This window comes from Bufo gargarizans, chromosome 2 (assembly GCF_014858855.1).
Source record: "Bufo gargarizans isolate SCDJY-AF-19 chromosome 2, ASM1485885v1, whole genome shotgun sequence".
NCBI lineage: Eukaryota > Metazoa > Chordata > Amphibia > Anura > Bufonidae > Bufo > Bufo gargarizans.
In genome coordinates this window covers 168642719-168662052 of record NC_058081.1, presented here as the reverse complement: position 1 = coordinate 168662052, position 19334 = coordinate 168642719, and the positions used below count along the sequence as shown (strand labels likewise).

Genomic DNA, 19334 nt, shown 5'->3' with positions numbered 1-19334 from the left:
TGCAGCAGAAGATAAACATGAACTCCATCTAGGAATATTCTACCGACATATGTTATGATTGTGTAAGTCTACAGTGAGTCCTTCTTACCTGTTTCCTTGAAAGAGCATTTCCATCTGTAAAAAAACAAAACAAAAAAAGACCAGTTAATGAAATGTCTTTTAGCTTTCTGTTCCCTCAAGTTTAGGGGGAAAAAAATCTGTTCTGTATAGGCAGCCCCTACATGACTATTGTTGGCAGTCCTGCAGATCCAACCGTATAAAGTGTATGGAGACCTCAGACTGTCAGCAGATGTTGAAGGAAGTGAAATTCATACATGTTTGGTTTTAAGATGCTCATTTTTTTTTCTTCCAAGAGATAAGTGTTTCCAGAGGATACACATACATGCTCGCCCCATAGTTTATTTTACTGCCGTTCATTTGTTCTTTGACAAACGGAAAGTGTTGATCCCAAATAACAGAAGTATGGGAATATTTTTCCTAGACTGTTTAGATCAGTTGTGAATAAGGAAAACCATATTTTTCTTTGGAAACCTCATTTGTGCATCTCCCTGGAAATAGAATTTTGTTTGCTCTTATGCCCATTGTCAACAATATCCATTATCCAGGAATTGCAGAAATAAATGCTTGTATGAAACCAAGACCAGTGACACGTGACATGTATCAACCTTGTGTCTTGTGATTTGTTGAATATACATGAAGACATTTTGCTAATACTCCACTAAGGACTCAATGTTATCGTTCATGGCGCTGGCACGTAAATTATCTTGCTCTTACGTATATGCACTTTTCACCTTTCACCGGGGTACTTTCCATTGTACACAGTATTCTAATTAGTATTTGTAACCATTCACGTTTCCATCTCAGTGAACTGAGTCAGACCGCACACTTATAGGTCAGATAATAAATTCCGAGCCAACCAAATTTGCCATTTGCAACAGTACAATGAAAATATCTCCACTTGCCACTGGGAATGTTCCTGTTCTAAAAATACCGCCAACAGTGAAATACATGAATCTTGCACAAATATTTGAATAATATATTTTTGGGCTTTTGGGGGGCAGAATATGCCTTTAAAGAGAACGCATCATGAGAAAATGACCTATTGTATTTTTGGTGATGCTATTTTTAATTTTCCATGTCGGTATCTATGTTTAAACAAAACCCATAAAATTCTGAAGTTTTCGCACTGGCCACTAAGTTTAATAATAGCACCACTTATTGGTCTGTACAGATCACTTTACTGCAGTTATCTGCTTATCTGTCATCCTAATAGTGCCTGTGATGATATCACCTCTGTGTATAGATAAGGATCTACCATTCACATTAGGTGATTGTTAAAGCTTATCTACTTCCTCCTGACCTCTGCACAGGTCACAGAGCATGCCTAGAAAACTCTCCATATAATTCAATAGGGTCCCCTGCTGTCCATTTTGTCTATGAACCATGTGGCTGCTATAAAGCAATTTACCTAATGCTTTCTAAGTACTGTTAAGAACAGCTCAGGCAAGATGGCCACCACCATAATCATATTCAGGAAATAGAATAAAAAATCTGTAATAACTGAACAGATAAAACAGATAAAAAAAAAAAAAAGATATGTGTTGCTATCTGGTTTTAACTGTCTGGTAAAGTTTTTGGTGACACATTTTCTTTAAGACTGTGTTTTTACATTTTAGCTATGTCTGGCTTTGAAGAACAACCAATTTCCATAAAGGTCCATGAAGGAGGGATGGCACGTTTCTCTTGTAAAATTACTGCACACCCTCAGGCTGTCATTACTTGGGAAGTGAATCGCACAGCTCTACCTCTTGCTATGGACAGGTAACGGAACAGTCCTTCTGAGGGTTTTATCTAGATACAGGGTGTAACATAATTGTACTGCTAAGGCTGACATGTCATAAATTTGTTTTCTGAGATCAGTCAGGCTGGCAACACAGTATTGAGTATTGATGTTGGAGGTTTTGCATTGTAAAAATCAATAGAATGTTTTTAGTGGTCTTATGACCACAGATGGCCCCATTGACTTGTTCATGTGATCACTAATAGGCTATAATACATTTTTCCCTCACTATTGCTTTTTCTTTCAGTGCCTGCTTCTTACAGGATCTGATCAATATCAAGTTAACATATGGTTATTGCTGTTTTTGCCAAAATTCCATATATATTGTTTATATATATATTATATTATACACTGTCTAGTATGTTGTCAATATACCCTGAGCAAAAATATAAATGCAACACTTTCGGTTTTGCTCCCATTTTGCATGAGCTGAACTCAAAGATCTGAAACATTTTCTACATACACAAAAGACCCATTACTCTCAAATATTGTACACAAATCTGTCTAAATCTGTGTTAGTGAGCACTTCTCCTTTGCCGAGATAATCCATCCCACCTCACAGGTGTGGCATATCTGAAATGTGCAGTTTGATCACACTTTACAATGCCACAGATGTCGCAACATTTGAGGGAGCCTGCAAATGGCGTGCTGACTGCAGGAATATCTACCAGAGCTGTTGCCCATGCAATGAATGTTCATTTCTCTACTAAAAGCCGTCTCCAAAGGCGTTTCAGAGAATTTGGCAGTACATCCAACCGGCCTCACAACCGCAGACCACGTGTAACTACACCAGCCCAGGACCTCCACATCCAGCATGTTCACCTCCATAATCGTCTGAGACCAGCGACCCGGACAGCTACAATCGGTTTGCATAACCAAAGAATTTCTGCACAAACTGTCAGAAACCGTCTCAGGGAAGCTCATCTGCGTGCTCATCGTGGTCTGGGCCTGACTGCAGTTTGTCATCGTAACCAATTTGAGTGGGCAAATGCTTACATTTGATGGTGCCTGGTATGTTGGAGAGGCATTCTGTTCACGGATGAGTCCCAGTTTTCACTGTTCAGGGCAGATGGCAGACAGCGTATGTGGCGTAGTGTAGGTGAGCGGTTTGCTGACGTAAACGTTGTAGACCAAGTGGCCCATTGTGGCGGTATGGTTATGGTATGGGCAGGCGTATGTTATGGACAACAAACACAGGTGTATTTTATTGATGGCATTTTGAATGCACAGAGATACCTTGATGAGATCCTGAGGCCCATTGTGCCATTCATTCCCGACCATCACCTCATGTTGCAGCATGATAATGTACGGCCCCATATTGCAAGGATCTGTACACAATTCCTGGAAGCTGAAACCATCCCAGTTCTTGCATGGCCAGCATACTCACCGGGCATGTCACCCATTGAGCATGTTCGGGATGCTCTGGATCGGCGTGTACGACAGCGTGTTCCAGTTCCTCCCAATATTCTGCAACTTCGCACAGCTATTGAAGAGGAGTGGACCAACATTCCACAGACCACAATCAACAACCTGATCAACTCTAAAATGGTGGCCACACCAGATACTGACTGGTTTTCTGATCCCCCCCCCCCCCACCCGCCTCCCTAGTAAGGCAAAACTGTGCACATTTCAGAGTGGGCTATTATTGTGGGCAGTCTAAGGCAAACCTGTGTAATATTAATGCTGTCTAATCAACCCCTTGATATGCCACACCTGTGTGGTGGGATGGATTATCTCGGCAAAGGAGAAGTGCTCACTAACACAGATTTAGACAGATTTGTGAACAATATTTCAGAGTAATGGGTCTTTTGTGTATGTAGAAAATGTTTCAGCTCATGCAAAATGGGAGCAAAACCGAAAGTGTTGCGCTTATATTTTTGCTCAGTTAGGCATTTTTGAATATACAAATAGTCATGCTTATTCTTTAGTATAGGGACAGCCTTACACATTGTACATACAACCCTGCATGATGTATTATTTACTATATTTTTCATGTATTATTTAAAGGATTACTGTGCTACCAAAAGGTGTTCTTCAGATCTACGGCATCACTAAAAAAGATGGTGGAAATTATAGATGTATAGCCACCAACCAGCTAAATAGACGGAAGAGCGCCGAAGCCACATTGACAGTTTTATCAGGTATGTTTTAACATTTTTATATTGATGAACAGCTCTGCAATCTTACTCTGAATAATCCCTTGAAATAGTGGATGTCAACACTTGTTTAGTGGAGCAAAATCATATCGACTAAAACTACACATCGACTGTGAATTTCCAGTTATACTGAACACGTGAAGTCATTGCCTTAAAGAGAATCCATCGCCAAATTTTTAGCTTTCCTATCTGAGATCAGCATAGACTGGTAACAAGTGGCCATGAGTAAAAACGCTGTCACTTACTTGAATTGATCCAGTTGCTTTGCTAAAATCTGTATTGAGGAACTCATGCTGAGAGCTGGAGTCTGATCCGTACAGAGCACGCACTAGGGAGTCCTCATATTCATGAGCTCCCAGGTCTCTATGTCCCCCCCACACCCACACTGCTGATTGACATCTTTCTTCGAAAGGTTTGGAATATGAGGACTTCCTAGTGCGTGCTGTGTACTGAGCAGACCCCAGGACTAGGCTTGTGCTGAAGCTCCTCAGTGCAGATTTTTAGCAAAGCAACTAGGTTAATTCAAGTAAATGAGTAACCCAGTGTTTTGCTGAGGGTATCTGTTGCCAGTTTATGCTGCTCTCAGATAGGGTACCATAAAACTGGTGACTGATTGCCTTTAAAGGGGTTGTCACTGTTTCTGGGGAGAGATGGAAATAAGCACTTGCCGTAGGTGGCCGGGCTTATGGAAACAAATGAGCGGGCTAGGAGAGTTTCTGTAATTTCCATTGTAGTGAATGGGCGCTACTCAAGCAGCATAGCAGAAGAAGCTACAAGGCCTCCATGACTCCCTGCTCGGCTGTTTCCGTAAGCCAGGCCACCTAGGGCCTGCACTTAGTCCGATCTAGACCCATGGAAATGGCAAGATGGGATAACACCTTTTAAGAATATACAATTGGATAGACCTAATATGGATGTCAGGCGGTAGCCACAAGAAAGAAATTTTCACGAGCCAGGTGTAGAAAAGTAGTAGTATAACATCCAAATAACTTCTAGTTGGAAGAAACATTTCTGCAACTTACACGTTCCTAAGTTGTAACTCTTCTGTGCCATTTGAAGTGTATGGGCAAATTTATTAATTGATCTGCCCCTGTGACAGCAAATTTTGAAGTTTTTTAATGCCTTTTTGTAGCCATAGAGGAAGAGCCCTTCCAGAAGCCCGTCATCATTGCACCCCCTCAGAATACAACTACCTCTGTGCATCAAACTGTTACACTGGAGTGCATAGCTAGAGGCAACCCTAAACCAATAGTATCCTGGAGCCGGCTGGGTAAGCACCTCACTATTAAATTTAAAAAAATTATTCTCCATATGGCCGCCTTCACATACACTTTTTTAGCATTTTCTTGGCTTGTATACAATGTCTTGAATTTCAAGCTTTTTAAATTGTATTTTTGAAGAGGATCTCTCACCTCTCATGACATACCTGTTTTAGTAAATGTATTCTACTTGAAATGACAATTCTTAAAGGGAACCTGTCGTCAACTTTATGCAGCCCATACTAATGGCAGAATAAAGTAGACACAGGTGAGTTGATTTCAGCTGTCTGTCATTTATAATTTAAAAGTAAGTGGTTGCCGAGAACCAACATGCAGACTGGGCCTGGAAAAGAGTCCCGGACACCTGAGAAGAGTCCTGGTTATTAATGACTTCCTGCTCTCCTGCCCACCTGCTGATGGCTGACAGTCTTCTACCTAGTTTTCTCCCTTTCTCTCTAGGAGAGAACTGCCAATCATCAGCAGATGGACAGGAGAGCAGGAGATTATGTATAACCAGGACTCTTCTCAGGTAGATTTGACTCTTTTCAAGGCCTTGGCTGCAATAATTATGATGCTGGTTCTCAGCAACCACTTACTTTTAGCTCATGAGTGACACACTGCTGAAATCAGCATTTCTGTCACTATTTTATGCTGCCCTCAGTGAGGTCAGCATAAAGTTGATGACAGGTTTCCTTTAAGCAATTCTTTTCTTATGGCTCTATGTTGTGTCTCTCCTCCTAGAAGTTTATGGATACATTGCCAGCTGAGTGTTACCAATTGGTGGTGTGTCCCTACACAGACTGACACTCTGCTGTCTGTTCTGGCAGTTGTAGATTGTGCAGGGACACACCCCAGGACAAGTGTAATGGTATAACCCAGTTGGTAATTTATTCATAACTTTCCTAGTAGAAATAATAGAGGAGTAGCACAACACACAGCAATAAGAGAAGATGCTCCAGAATTATTATTGTATAGGGAATGCAAGTAGTTACTAAAATAGAGGGAAAAAGGTGACAGGTCCTCTTTAAAAAGTATTTGTGGTGGTGCTGTGTTCAGTTTATTACCTGTGTTCTGCTGTTTTTCAAGTTGTATATGGAAGCTTATGGAAATAAATTGCAAGAAAAAAAAATGCCACTCATCAAAATGAAAAAAAAAAAAAAAAAATGCCACTCATCAAAATAAACCCATCAAAGCACCACAAAAAGCATTTCCTTGTAGATATTAATTAGACATCTGGCCCAAAAAATTGTTCTCAAAAACTGCTATGTTTTAGGCCACTGTAAATGATATTGCAGAAAGTTGCTTAAACATCAGATTAAATGTTAATTAAAAAAATATATATATTCAAAATTTATTTTCTAGACCAAAAACCCATTGACGTCTTCAACACGCGAGTTGTGGGAAATGGAAATCTTGTTATATCTGATGTGAAGCAGCAACATGCAGGGGTCTATATCTGCCGAGCAACTACACCAGGAACTCGCAATTACACTGTAGCAATGGCTAATGTTATAGTCTTGGGTAAGGCTTAAAATTGGTTCCCTGTCATTGGCTGTGTGTGTATTCTCTGTGTGACATAGTATATTAAGGAGGACAGAAAATAATTATTTGCTCTCCCACTAAATTTCACCATTTTGGTTGCCAGCATTTTTCGTTTTTTAATATGTTATAATAAAACATAGTGATGGCTCTAGTCCGCCTGATGCATTTATTACAAACAAACAAACTGTGGTCATTAATACTAGATCATGTTTCACAGTCAAATGGATGGAGCAGGTAAGTATCATTTTTTTATTTACAGATTGCAGACATTATGTAAACTACATTATTCCCTGAGTACCCTTTTAAGGTGTCCATATGCATTGCAATAATGTCAGCAAAACCTACCAATTTTGAGGGCCGAACCCACCAGTTTTGTTTTCAATGTTCATCAAGGTTTCCCAATGCTTGGGAGAAAGCAGGATCAGGTTTTGGGATTTCAACCTGTGTGATCCTTTTGTTCTTAAAGGGGATGTCCCATGAAAAATATTCTTCAGTTTTTAAAACAGCACCTAGATCTGAATACTTTTGTAATTGCATGTAATTCAAAATTTCGTATAGCCACTTATTCAATAAAATGTATCTGTATAGCACCACCTGTTGTTTTTTTTTCTTTTCTTATTTCTTTGACCTGCTCACTGAGATGGCCGCACATGCTCAGTTTCATCCTTCAAATTCCTTCTGAGCTGTGATAGGGAGAGCTGAGACACGCCCCCTTATCTACAGCAGAAAATATACTCCCGTTTTCAGCTGGATATAAATCTAGCAGAGCAATGAATGGGGAGATCTCTGGTTCCATGTGAGGTACAGGGCTGGTTCTAGCTGTGGTAGAAAGAGATTGTCATGTACTATATGATATCTGATTTTGATTTTTTACTTTAGTCATGGAATTACCCCTTTAAGGGAGATAAACTGCTACCAGAGGTGGCCAGCTGCCACTTCACTCTCCCCCTTCAGATCACATGCACGGGTGCACAAGGAAGAATAGCTGTTGGCCAAACAATCTAAAGTGCATGACTCGCTTTAGAATGGGGAGAGAGGTCTATTGGTGACCAAGTAATAAAAAGCATTCAGATGAGAGCTAACATGACACTGGTCAGCCATCTACTTCCTAGACCACCAAATGAATTCTAGAGCACACGTGGCTAAGATTACTAAAGAAACACTGAACTGAGCCACACAGCATCCGTTGTCAGATCTTTAGTCTTCACACTCTGATGACTCGGGGAGAGTGGATTTAAAAGCAGGGTTCACAGAATATCTTACATGGGTCTACTTCTGTGTCTTTACAGCACCACCTTCATTTATTGAGCGACCAGAAAGTTTGACAAGACCGCGTGCAGGAACCGCTCGTTTTGTATGTCAGACAGAAGGAATTCCAACCCCCAAAATCACCTGGCTGAAGAATGGCAGAAAGATGCATTCTAATGGGAGAATAAAAATGTACAGCAGGTAAATACCGCCGCAGTATTGGGCTGATTGGTATAAGTACTGTTCTTTCGCATCGAGCAGTGAAATTGTTTGCTGCAGCTAGTGTTGAAATGGAAAAGATAAGGACAAAGGATAAGGACATTGAATTTGCCTTGGTCAAAAAAATGATCAGGTCTGCCCTAGCTAATACTGGGGCTGGGGTAATGCTACTTTAGAGCATTGCTTATGTATCCCATAGAGCAGGCATGTCCAAACTGCGGCCCTCCAGCTGTTGCAAAACTACCAGCTTACAGCTATTAGGACATGCTGGGAGTTGTAGTTTTGCAACAGCTGGAGGACCGCAGTTCGGACATGCCTGCCATAGAGTATGACTGTACATTTATTACAATTACTGCAAATACTGCTAGAAGCATGATAGTTTATATAGTATTTCAACTGATTCTCATCTTTTCTTTCTGTTCTAGTAAACTTGTAATCAATCAGATTATCCCTGAAGACGATGCAGTGTATCAGTGCATGGCCGAAAATAGTCAGGGCTCTTCCATGTCCCGGGCTAGGCTGCATGTTGTGATGTCTGAAGACAGGCCTAGTGCTCCTCGTAACCTCCGAGCGGAGACAATGTCCAGTTCAGCCATTATACTATCGTGGGAACGGCCGCTGTATAACTCAGAAAAAGTCATTGCTTATTCTGTGCATTACATGAAGGCGGAAGGTAAAAATAAGTGAATTGCAGCTTGCTTTTATGAAAAGCCAATAGGTTTCTGACAGTTGCACTGGACTTTTAATAATAATATTTATTTATATACCTTTTTTCCTTTTTATAAGATTTTCTAGCTTAGCTTTCACTGTGCTATTATATCAAATATTTCACATACTTGATTTTAACCAAGCAATGCATTTGCTTTGTATTTGTAATATCACGTTTGATATATTCATACCCTGATCTGCATGCATGTTTAGCTGTAGACATTAGGTTTGCGTCTTTGCTAGAGACTGTAAAGTAAAGTAATGGCATTCAGTATATAAAAGTATACAGATGGCCTTGTTTTGTTACAATGCTTTTATCTGCTGAATGGTTGTTTCTTTAGATATGTAAAGGAAAAAGCAAACATCTTTTGTAACTCTGTCTAGTGAACTTGTGCATCATGATATTTTCTATAGAGATGAAGGCAACTTAATATAGAAGTAGTTAGTGTGTAATAGAAAGAGATGCCGTTCAAAGAGAACCAACAGGTGTTCTTTAAAAAGAGACAGATCTTGCATTTAAATTAGCGGGTTAGAGCATCGGGTAAACGAAAGGTCTGATGAGAGTACATGAGTGTATTAATTCCTTGTTAGCAATTTGGGAGCTCTACAAAGGGAGTAGTGATTCTGTTTGTAGGCTGGTCTCACCCCCTATTATGACCATTTCATCAGGCCTCCGCATGAGGCCCAGTGGCTCATTCACTCCAAGAACAAGGCCTTTTAATTTGAGCTTAAGGATCTTGTTTAGCGGGTCAAAAATCGTGCCACGACATTCCTAATTAACAAACCATCAACGGCTCTGTTGTGAGATGCCAGTAATCTTGTCTAATTAAAATGCTGTTTAGTCAATTCAGAAATGTGGGAAAGCTTAATAGTGGAATTTGGTCTTGGGTATTGTTTATAAATTTAATGGTAATGGGCGGTGGGGGAGTTTTGAATAAGTTGACATGCATTTTGGTGTGAAATGGACTTGAACCACGACAGCCATGAACATCCTTATTCCGCTTACCAGTTTCTATGTATAGGAATTAAAGCGCAACAAAGAGAATCACAGCAATGCAACCCTCTGTATATTTCAATATGAATTGCTGAAATTTTTCCTAAGCTCATTAAGACACAACACATTTATAGAGTGCATTCTCCCTCAGTGCCCTTGCCTTCATCCTACCCAATGTCTAGAATAGATTTCAACTATATAATCGCCCCTTTTACAATGCAGCTTTCTGTGTAGTTGTTGTTTCTTATAAAACGGCTTGTTCTTGAATGGCGCGGCTCAGAAAACGTGGTTTGTTTTTCCCAACGTTTAATCACAAGGATTTAGGATGAAGGAATTATAAGTGGGTAAATGGTCCATCGATTAGCCATGTTTTTTTCCCCTTCAATGAAACAGTTTACTAAAACTTGTTGTGACTAGTTGTGGAACACAAGCCGATTGTTACTTGTAATGCTCTTGAGTTAAATGTAACAGGACACATGATTCGGGGACACAGTAAGCATCCTGTGTGTCATTATTCTGTCTAGCAGTTGTATTGAGAAGATGCCATCAAGGGTTTTGGGCTCATTTGGTTTAGTACCACGCTTTGTAGGCATTGTTTTTTCAGCTACCATCTGTTCTACTTCCTGACAATTTTATAACACAAAAGTTAGGAGGAGGAACATATTGTGTTGCAGATTTTTGACATTAAACTGACATTTTGTTTTAGTCCACAGATCATGCTAATAACATAAAGTCTTTGGGGGATGCTAGACAATTCTCTAAATTAGATAGGGTCTTAAAATATACTGTCTGAATTTGAAAACCCATTTTCAATTACCCAATTTGAGAACTCTGATTTAATAGATTTGGTCCCCTATTAATAGACACTTATCTATTAGTCAGGCATGTCCTTGAATGACATTTGAATTAGAAACAATGTGATGCTTTATGTGCCCTGTGATGGTACTGCAGAAGAAACTATTTTTCCCAGGTTCTTCTTCAGTCTAAGATGACCATTGGGGATTCCAGAAACAGGGCACCTTGTGATCAGCTAATTTTCAAGAAACCATTCAACCAAAAAAAGATTGTCAATATCAGACAACCCTTTTATCATATCCAAGAGTGTTTGGCAGCTGTTTATCTCCTCCATTTTCAGACACATTCTTCATGTTTGTGCCTGTTAGTGGCTGATAGCTGGTGCCTGAACAGTTACCATCTAATATGTATGTGAAGGGCACTGGGTTATATCACTATAGCTATTAAATAGAAATTCCTAACAGAATAATTGACATGTCTGGATTTTTGAGTAGAGTTAATATAAATCAGAGGCAAGTATTTATCACTTCATCATTCATAGCTCAACTGCAGTGAGAATTCATAAAATTATATTTAAAGTAGATATATAATATTAAAAACTGATTTAGATTAAATATGTTCTAGTTCATGTTCACCTCAAATACATATGTGAGATTACATGCTGTATTTATTTTGTCATTCTATAGGTTTAAATAATGAGGAATATCAGGTGGTTATTGGAAATGACACAAATCATTATATTATTGATGATTTGGAACCTGCCAGCAACTACACGTTTTACATTGTTGCCTATATGCCAATGGGTGCAAGCCAGATGTCAGACCATGTAACACAGAATACACTTGAAGATGGTAAGATATTTTTTTACAGTATCTAATACTAATGCCACACAATTTTCACATAATGATACTATATACACAGTGTAAGTAACATTATTATGACCACTTCCTACGTTCACCCTTGGCAGCACGTAGCTCATGAAGGAACTCACGTGTGGTGAGCTGGGTTCTTGGGTATATAAGGTGTGTGATTGCCATCATAGGTAAAAGGGGGGATTTATCAAAGTTGCAAAAGGGATGATTATTTCCTTTCGGACCAAGGGTGGCAGTATTTCTGAAACTGTGCAGTTTGTGAACTGTTCACTTGCTGCTGTGGTGAAAGTGTATAGTTAGTGTGCCCAGCGGACAAATACCACTATTGTGAATAAACGACATGGAAACTGCAGAGCACCATATGCCATTGATTATCTACAAAGGGGAACAAGAGCGGACCGACATGCTACAGTGGAGCAGTTCACCACCAAAATGAACCAGAGGGCTACCAGATGTGTCTAAAACAACATTTTGGCAAACCCTAATGTTTATGGGGCTCTGAAACAGACGCAGTTGCATCAGTGGAAAAGGCTTCAGTTTTCACGGCAGTATCTGAATTGGACCTTCACTGATTGGCTAAGGATTGCCTTCTCTAATGAGTCATGTTTTTTGCTTCATCAAATGGATGGATGTTGGCATGTCAGACGAGAAACATCAGAGAACGAACACCCTGCAACCTCTGCTGGAAGAACACAAACCATTGGTGGCAGCATTGTTGTCAGGGGAGTGTTTTTGTGGCATTGTCTGTGCCCACTCATCCATGTTGAAGGCACTCTCAACCGATTTGGGTATGAATCCGTCCTTGAAGATCACCAACACCCATACATGTTGATTGTCTTCGCTGCAGCAGATGGGATCTTCCAGCAAGACAATGTGAAATGTCATATGGCTAGAAATGTCCCACATTAATTAGAAGAGCATGACCAAGACTTGCAAGTACTACCCTGGATTCACAAGACTTGAGCCCAATTGACCACCTCAATCGTCCTGTCCGTTCTGTGGATCCTCCCCCATTCACCCTCCAGCAGCTGTGGAATGCAATTCAGTCAGCATGGTTCCAGATACCTGTGACAACCTACCAGTAAACATGAAGAAAAATATATCAAATTTGTGTTGTTCCTCTAAAAAAATTGAAGAAAAGTGAATATTAGACTGTTAAAAAAAAATAGCAGTGTTTGTATTCTTCTTTACAAACTTACACATTCACTTTATAAACTGAAAAGTGTTTAAAGATTTTGCTTTCCTTTGAATCACTTTACAAATATTTAGTTGTATAACCACTGTTTCTGAGAACTGCTGTACATCTGTGTTGCATGGAGTCAACCAACTTCTGGTACCTGTGAACAGGTATTCCAGCCCAGGTTGATTGGACTACATTCCACAGTTCTTCTCTATTTCTTAATTTTGCCTCAGAAACTGCATTTTTGATGTCACCCCACAAGTTTTCTATTGGATTAAGATCTGGGATTGGGCTGACCACTCCATAACGTCAATCTTGTTGGTCTGGAACCAAGATGTTGCACGTTTACTGGTGTGTTTGGGGTCGTTGTCTTCTTGGAACATCCATTTCAAGGGCATTTCCTCTTCAGCATAAGGCAGCATGACCTCTTCAAGTATTCTGATATATTCAAACTGATCCATGATCCCATGTATGCGATAAATAGGCCCAACACCGTAGTATGAGAAACATCCCCATATCATGATGCTTGCGCCACCATCCTTCATTGTCTTCACAGTGTACTGTGGCTTGAATACAGTGTTTGGGGGGTCGTCTGACAAACCCACTAGACCCAAAAAAGAACAATCTTACTTTCATCAGTCCACAAAATGTCTCTTTAGGCCAGTCAATGTGCTCTTTGGCAAATTGTAACCTCTTCAGCATATGTATTTTTTTCAACAGTGGGAATTTTTGGGGGCTTCTTGCAGATAGCTTGGCTTCACATAGGTGTCTTCTAATTGTAACAGTACTCACAGGTAACTTTACACCTTCTTTCATCTTCCTGGAGCTGATTGTTGGCTGAGTCCTTGCCATTTGGGTTATTCTTCTATCCATTCAAATGGTAGTTTTTCGCTTTCTTCCACGTCTTTCAGGTTTTGGTTGCCATTTTAAAGCATTTGTGATCATTTTAACTGAGCAGCCTATCATTTTCTGCAGCAATCAACTTTTTAATCAAGGTACGCTGTTCTTCTGAACAATGTCTGGAACAACCCTTTTTTCTCAGAATTTCAGAGAGAAATGCACTGTAACCAGCATGTACAACATTTGCTGCCTTCCTTCCTTAAATAAGGGCAATAATTGCCACCTGTTTTTCAAAGAATGAATGACCTCACCCATTGAACTCCACACTGCTATTATTTTTAACTTGCACCTTTCAATTAGTGATTCAATTACACCGAATCAGCAGCATGCATGTCATGACTGTTGGGTCTGTTGGATTTCTATTATTCTACTACACCTGCTAGAAAATTATTTGCCATGTAGAAATATAATTTCTACCAAAAACAGTGATTGATCAGGTTAGTGATGTTTCACTGCTATTATATTGAGCACAACTGTATATATAATGTATAGCCCGATATAAATCAGGGAAGATCCTAGGAAGCACACAAATAATGTTGCCTAAATTATTGCATTGATGTCTATGAGTTGTTAAAATCTGGCTACACAAAATTCATTTGGCACTTGGAATAGTTGAACTCACTAAAGCCGACCACAATTTGTGTTAAATTAATCCTATTAGAATATGATCCAAGTGAATCTTCCCATTTGTAGACTAGACTTTTCTGTGTAAATTTATATTTCCCTTATATCTTATGTAAATTGACACCTCTAGAAGACTACAGTGATCCCTCAAGATACAATGGCCTCAGGATACAATATTTTTTGACATACAATGGTCTTTTTTGACCCATCGTAAGTTGAAACTAGACTCAGATCCAACCATTGAAGGCCACTTCTCTGGTAAAATAACTGTATTGGTTGCTAGTTATCAGCTATTCCTGACTGTTATATGTAAGAACTTGTTTTATCTGTCTTAGTTATCTGCTTATTTTCTTAAATCTTCATTTTCTCTTATCTTGGATGACTTTTTGGAACCGATTATTCAACTTACAATGGTTTCAACATACAATGGCCGTCCTGGAACCAATTAATATTGTTACTTGAGGGACCACTGTATTTATCACTAAAGTTTGGGTGGTCATTTTAAAGAGGTTGCACTGTACATAGATATGAAAATAAAGTTTGAAGGTTGCTTTACAATATTATGTTATTATTTTTTCAGTGCCACTCCGTCCCCCAGAAATCAGTTTAACAAGTCGCAGTCCAACAGATGTTCTGATCTCATGGCTTCCCATTCCACTTAAATTCCAGCGGGGAAAAATCATCTTGTATCGCTTATCCTTCCGAATAAGCACTGAAAGCTCTGTCCAAGTTCTAGAACTTCCAGGGGCAACACATGAGTATTTCCTGGAAGGCCTGAACCCTGACAGTGTTTACTTGGTTCGCATCGCAGCAGCAACTAAAGTGGGCTGGGGAGAATCCTCAGTTTGGACCTCGCACAGGACGCCCAAAGCAAGCAGCATTAGAGGCAAGTGCTTTATCGAAACATTCTTCACTCTGCCTGGCCACAAGCAGTTCTCTAATGCTTCTTTTAGGAGAGTCAGTCTCTGCTTCAGCAGTGAATTCAAACTGTCTGTGGTTTCTATGTACGCCTGTCAGTAGACATAGGGCAAGTGTAATCTCCTCACCCCACTCATGAGAACATTTTCAGTTCTGAAAGTTTAATTTCTGTGTTTAGTTTCTTAATTTGTCTCATGGACCTAAAGAGGGGGAATGTTAAAATTGGTGCAGTCACATGCACTATTGGGTTTCAATTTTGTCCTGTAAGAGTTTTATGGTAAGGAAAGCTAGAAGTGGAGAGAAGTCTACAGAGATAATGCAGTACAGAAATACACAACCATGATGTCTGTTTATTAAGATGAAATCAGTTAAACTGGAGCCACTCTTATGTGATAGCCTGAGCAGACAAGACCGTAGCTTCAATTTTTTCACTTTTTACAGAGAATCCTACAAGTGGACAGACTTGATATACCAGTCGGTTCCTTCTTTGTAATTACATGTTTAAATCTGGTAGGAATGTAAAGTTCATATGGCTTAAAAAGAGTATGTATCTGTAAAATTTTAAATTAATACATTTCCAGTATGAGAAGTTCCCAAGACTTCATGCAGTCTGATTTAGTAGCCTGAAACAATTTGCAGACCATTTAAATGGAACCTGTCACCACGAAGATGCAGTCCAATCTGCAGGCAGCATATTATAGGACAGGAGGGACCGAAAAGATTGATACATAGTTTTATGGCGTATATTTCAGCTTGTATTTCATTCACTAAAATCTCAGCTCTTTATGAGCTCAGTAGTCAAGTTGGCAGTCCTCTCAATGATTGCCAGCCTTCCCATTATAAGTGTGTATATGGAGATAGCTGTCCCCCACAGTGGTTTTAATGAATAAATTGCAAGTTTTGCTAAATTATTTCAAATCAAACTATACATATTTTCTCAGCTTCTCCTGAATAAGGAATGTGTTATCAGAAAATTACCTCTTGTTTAAATAGCGTCTTTATGTTAAAAATATTTTGAAAGAATTTTTGGTGATGTTATTTTTCATTTTCTGATCTATACACTGTTTAAAAAAAAAACACGAAATGCCTGGAGTTTTTGCACTGGCCGCTAAAGGCGGAACGATACAGCAGGCGATTGTTCTATTACCTGATGAACAAGTGTTTTGCTTGTTGATTGGGTAATCAGCGGCACCTTTACACCGCCAGATTATCGCTGACAAGCGTTCCTATGAACGCTCATTAGCGATTATCTGGCAGATTCTCAGCCCTTGTAAAGGGCCCTTAAGCCTAATAGTTGGGGTACGTCTTGTTCTATACAAATCACTGTACTGTAGTTATATGCTTATCATTACAGACAGGATTACAATGACAGATATCACCTATATATATATACATATATATATATATATATATATAGATATCCACTATTGAAAATAGGTGATATCATGGCTCATCTACTCCTGACCTTCTCACAGAGCTTGCCCAGAAAACTCTCCCATAGAAGTCAGTGAGTCCGCTCCTGTCCATTTACAGGCTCATGGTGGCTGCTGTAAAGCATATCTCTAAATGCTGTTAAGAACAGATCAGGCAAGCTGGAGGCCCCCATAATCATCTACGATCATGAAATTAAAACTGATAATTATCTGGTCTTAACTAGCAGAAAACATTTTCGTTGACAAATTTCCTTTAAATGCCTCCTGCGGCAGTCCGTGTTCCAGACGGAGATGTACGGCAGCTTGGAACTGCTGTAGATTTGTAATTACAATGGCCCTCCCCACACTCTGCCCTCGCCAAGCCGCTTTCTGGAAACCTGCCAACGGCGGCATAAAAATGCCTGTTGCATCTAAAAAAGTTGAAATGGGGTTTAAAAAACAGGTTTTTAGACTTTTTAATGCCGAAAAATGGTGTGGGAGGAATGATAAATTCCCTCCATAAGGAATGTACCTCTACAGTTACATGAAATATATATTGCACAATGTATTAATCTCAGCAGCAGTACATTGTAATAAACCAGTACTGAAAATATAACATTATTTTATAGCACCAAGATCTCCAGAATTACGCTTGGATCCATTGAACTGCACAACCATAGCTGTCAGGTGGCAACAGGATCCGGAGGACACCGCAACAATTCAAGGCTACAAACTGTACTATAAGGAGGAAGGGCAGCAGGAGAGCGGGCCTATACTTCTGGATGTCAAAGACTTTGATTACAACATTGGTGGATTAGGTAAGTGCATATAACTTTACTGGTAAACTAAATGGTCTGTTTTTTTCCCCCACGTAATCTAATCAGGGGTACACCTAGCCTTTTTGCTGCCTGAGGCGAAAACTGAAACGGCGCCCCCCCAATGCCAATTTCTTAACCTAACCCCTCTGCCACAATGAAAGCTCTCATTGCCCATGGCCCTTCCGCTGCCCCCCTCCTGCCCCTACCTGGTGCTGCCTGAGGCAATCGCCTTACCTGGCCTCATTGGTGGCGCACCCCTGAATCTAATATAGACTCACACTGAAAATCTTGACATTGGAGTAGTAGTAGAGTACAGTAGTAGATTGCAGTAGAGAATTTGTCTTTTGGATATTATCCTATGAGAATCTGCATCTATAATCTAAAAGAAATGATTGGTTTCCTGCATCCTACCGTTAAAGAAGACTCTGCCTTCACAAACCTGGGGATCCTGAGATTGTTTCTCCATTAACTTCCAGCAGGCATTTTAATTCTGTGCTGAAATTTTGAGAATTGCAGGTCAGAGTTGTGAAGTAGAATTCTCCCAGTAATGAGACTGAGAAGGTGTGAATCACAAATCTTTATTAAAGACTAATGGGGCTGATGCCACCCCGGTCAATGGACATTACAGGAAAAATGGCCAAGCGAACACAAACTTGAGCTTGATGGATTACTATCATAGAAAATCAGTGGTGACGATTAATCAGCTTTCCAACAGTCGTCTGTGGGTTTCTGAACTTTATTAAATGGAGATGTGGGCAGTTAATGTTTTGGGCTACAAGCATCCGACCGTACTTTATTTCTAAAATGTTAAATCCTGAGCATATTTCTGTAGATTTACTTTTACTGTCTATGTGCAATCTGAACAGTCTAAAAGCGTCAGATGTGTCAGAGGGACTGATGCTGGGGGGAAAATCTGGTGCATTTTAAGATTGTCTAGTCTTAATTTACATCACCTGTTAGGTGGCTGACTTTCTGCCAGAAAGTGGCCTGAATTTTGCCGCCTGAATTTTTAAGCCTCTAAAGCTGTGCCATTCTGCCACTGAGCCATGCCTCATTCCCTTCCCTTGACAGCCGAGATAAAAAAGGGTTTGCAACACTTAATGTGGCCTGTGTGCCAGAATTCTGGCGTGTTTGCAATAGTAAATCTACACCTTCAGGCCTCATGTACACGACCGTGTCTGTTTTGCAGTCATCAACCCGCAGATGCGCAAAATACGGATTTTTTTTTTTGTTGTTGGTGTGGACGCATTGACTTCAGTGTGTCCATAGTCTCCATTTGTGGACCTATTCTATCTTTTTTGGGAATGGGCATATGTATCAGAAAAGCACATGGATATGTCCAGTCTGCAGAAAGATAGAACATGTCCTATACTTGTCTGCAAAGTGTGGACCACAGAACCATTGAAGTCAATGGGTCCACAAAAAATGCAGATGCAAAATGGATGTGCCCGTGTTTTATAGATCCACAATTTGCAGACTGCAAAATACATACTTTTGTGTGCATGAGGCCTTATGTTTACATTTCACAGCGGTGAAGAGCATTCTTCAGGCTACATGCTGCATTCTTATAGCAATCTGTGCAATTGGAACTTCTGTAATTCCACATTAGTTAGGCCTTTAAAAAAAAAAAAATTTACAATTGTTACGCCATTTCCAAATATACTAGATTATGAGATAATAAGAGGAGATGACTGCACATGTTGAAGGGATGACATGGCAGGGATTTCTGCAGCCAAAGCATATTACATTTAGAAGAGTAAGGTTTCTAACTCCATATCCCTGGTAATGCCTAGCTCCTCCACAAGGTCTGCAGTTCATAAATGCACCTTCCACCTTCTGCTGCAGCATG

General features: G+C 39.8%; 1 protein-coding gene across 1 annotated transcript in view; it reads left to right on the top strand.

Annotated features, from left to right (window-relative positions):
• Positions 1–19334, top strand: part of PRTG (protogenin) — a 110801-nt gene that overhangs the window by 49513 nt on the left and 41954 nt on the right. The window contains exons 3-11 of the mRNA XM_044277081.1: positions 1677–1821; positions 3848–3981; positions 5129–5266; positions 6618–6776; positions 8087–8246; positions 8690–8937; positions 11448–11612; positions 14918–15223; positions 17297–17485. Of these exons, the coding sequence (XP_044133016.1) occupies positions 1677–1821; positions 3848–3981; positions 5129–5266; positions 6618–6776; positions 8087–8246; positions 8690–8937; positions 11448–11612; positions 14918–15223; positions 17297–17485 (1644 nt within the window). The remainder of the gene's footprint in view (positions 1–1676; positions 1822–3847; positions 3982–5128; positions 5267–6617; positions 6777–8086; positions 8247–8689; positions 8938–11447; positions 11613–14917; positions 15224–17296; positions 17486–19334) is intronic.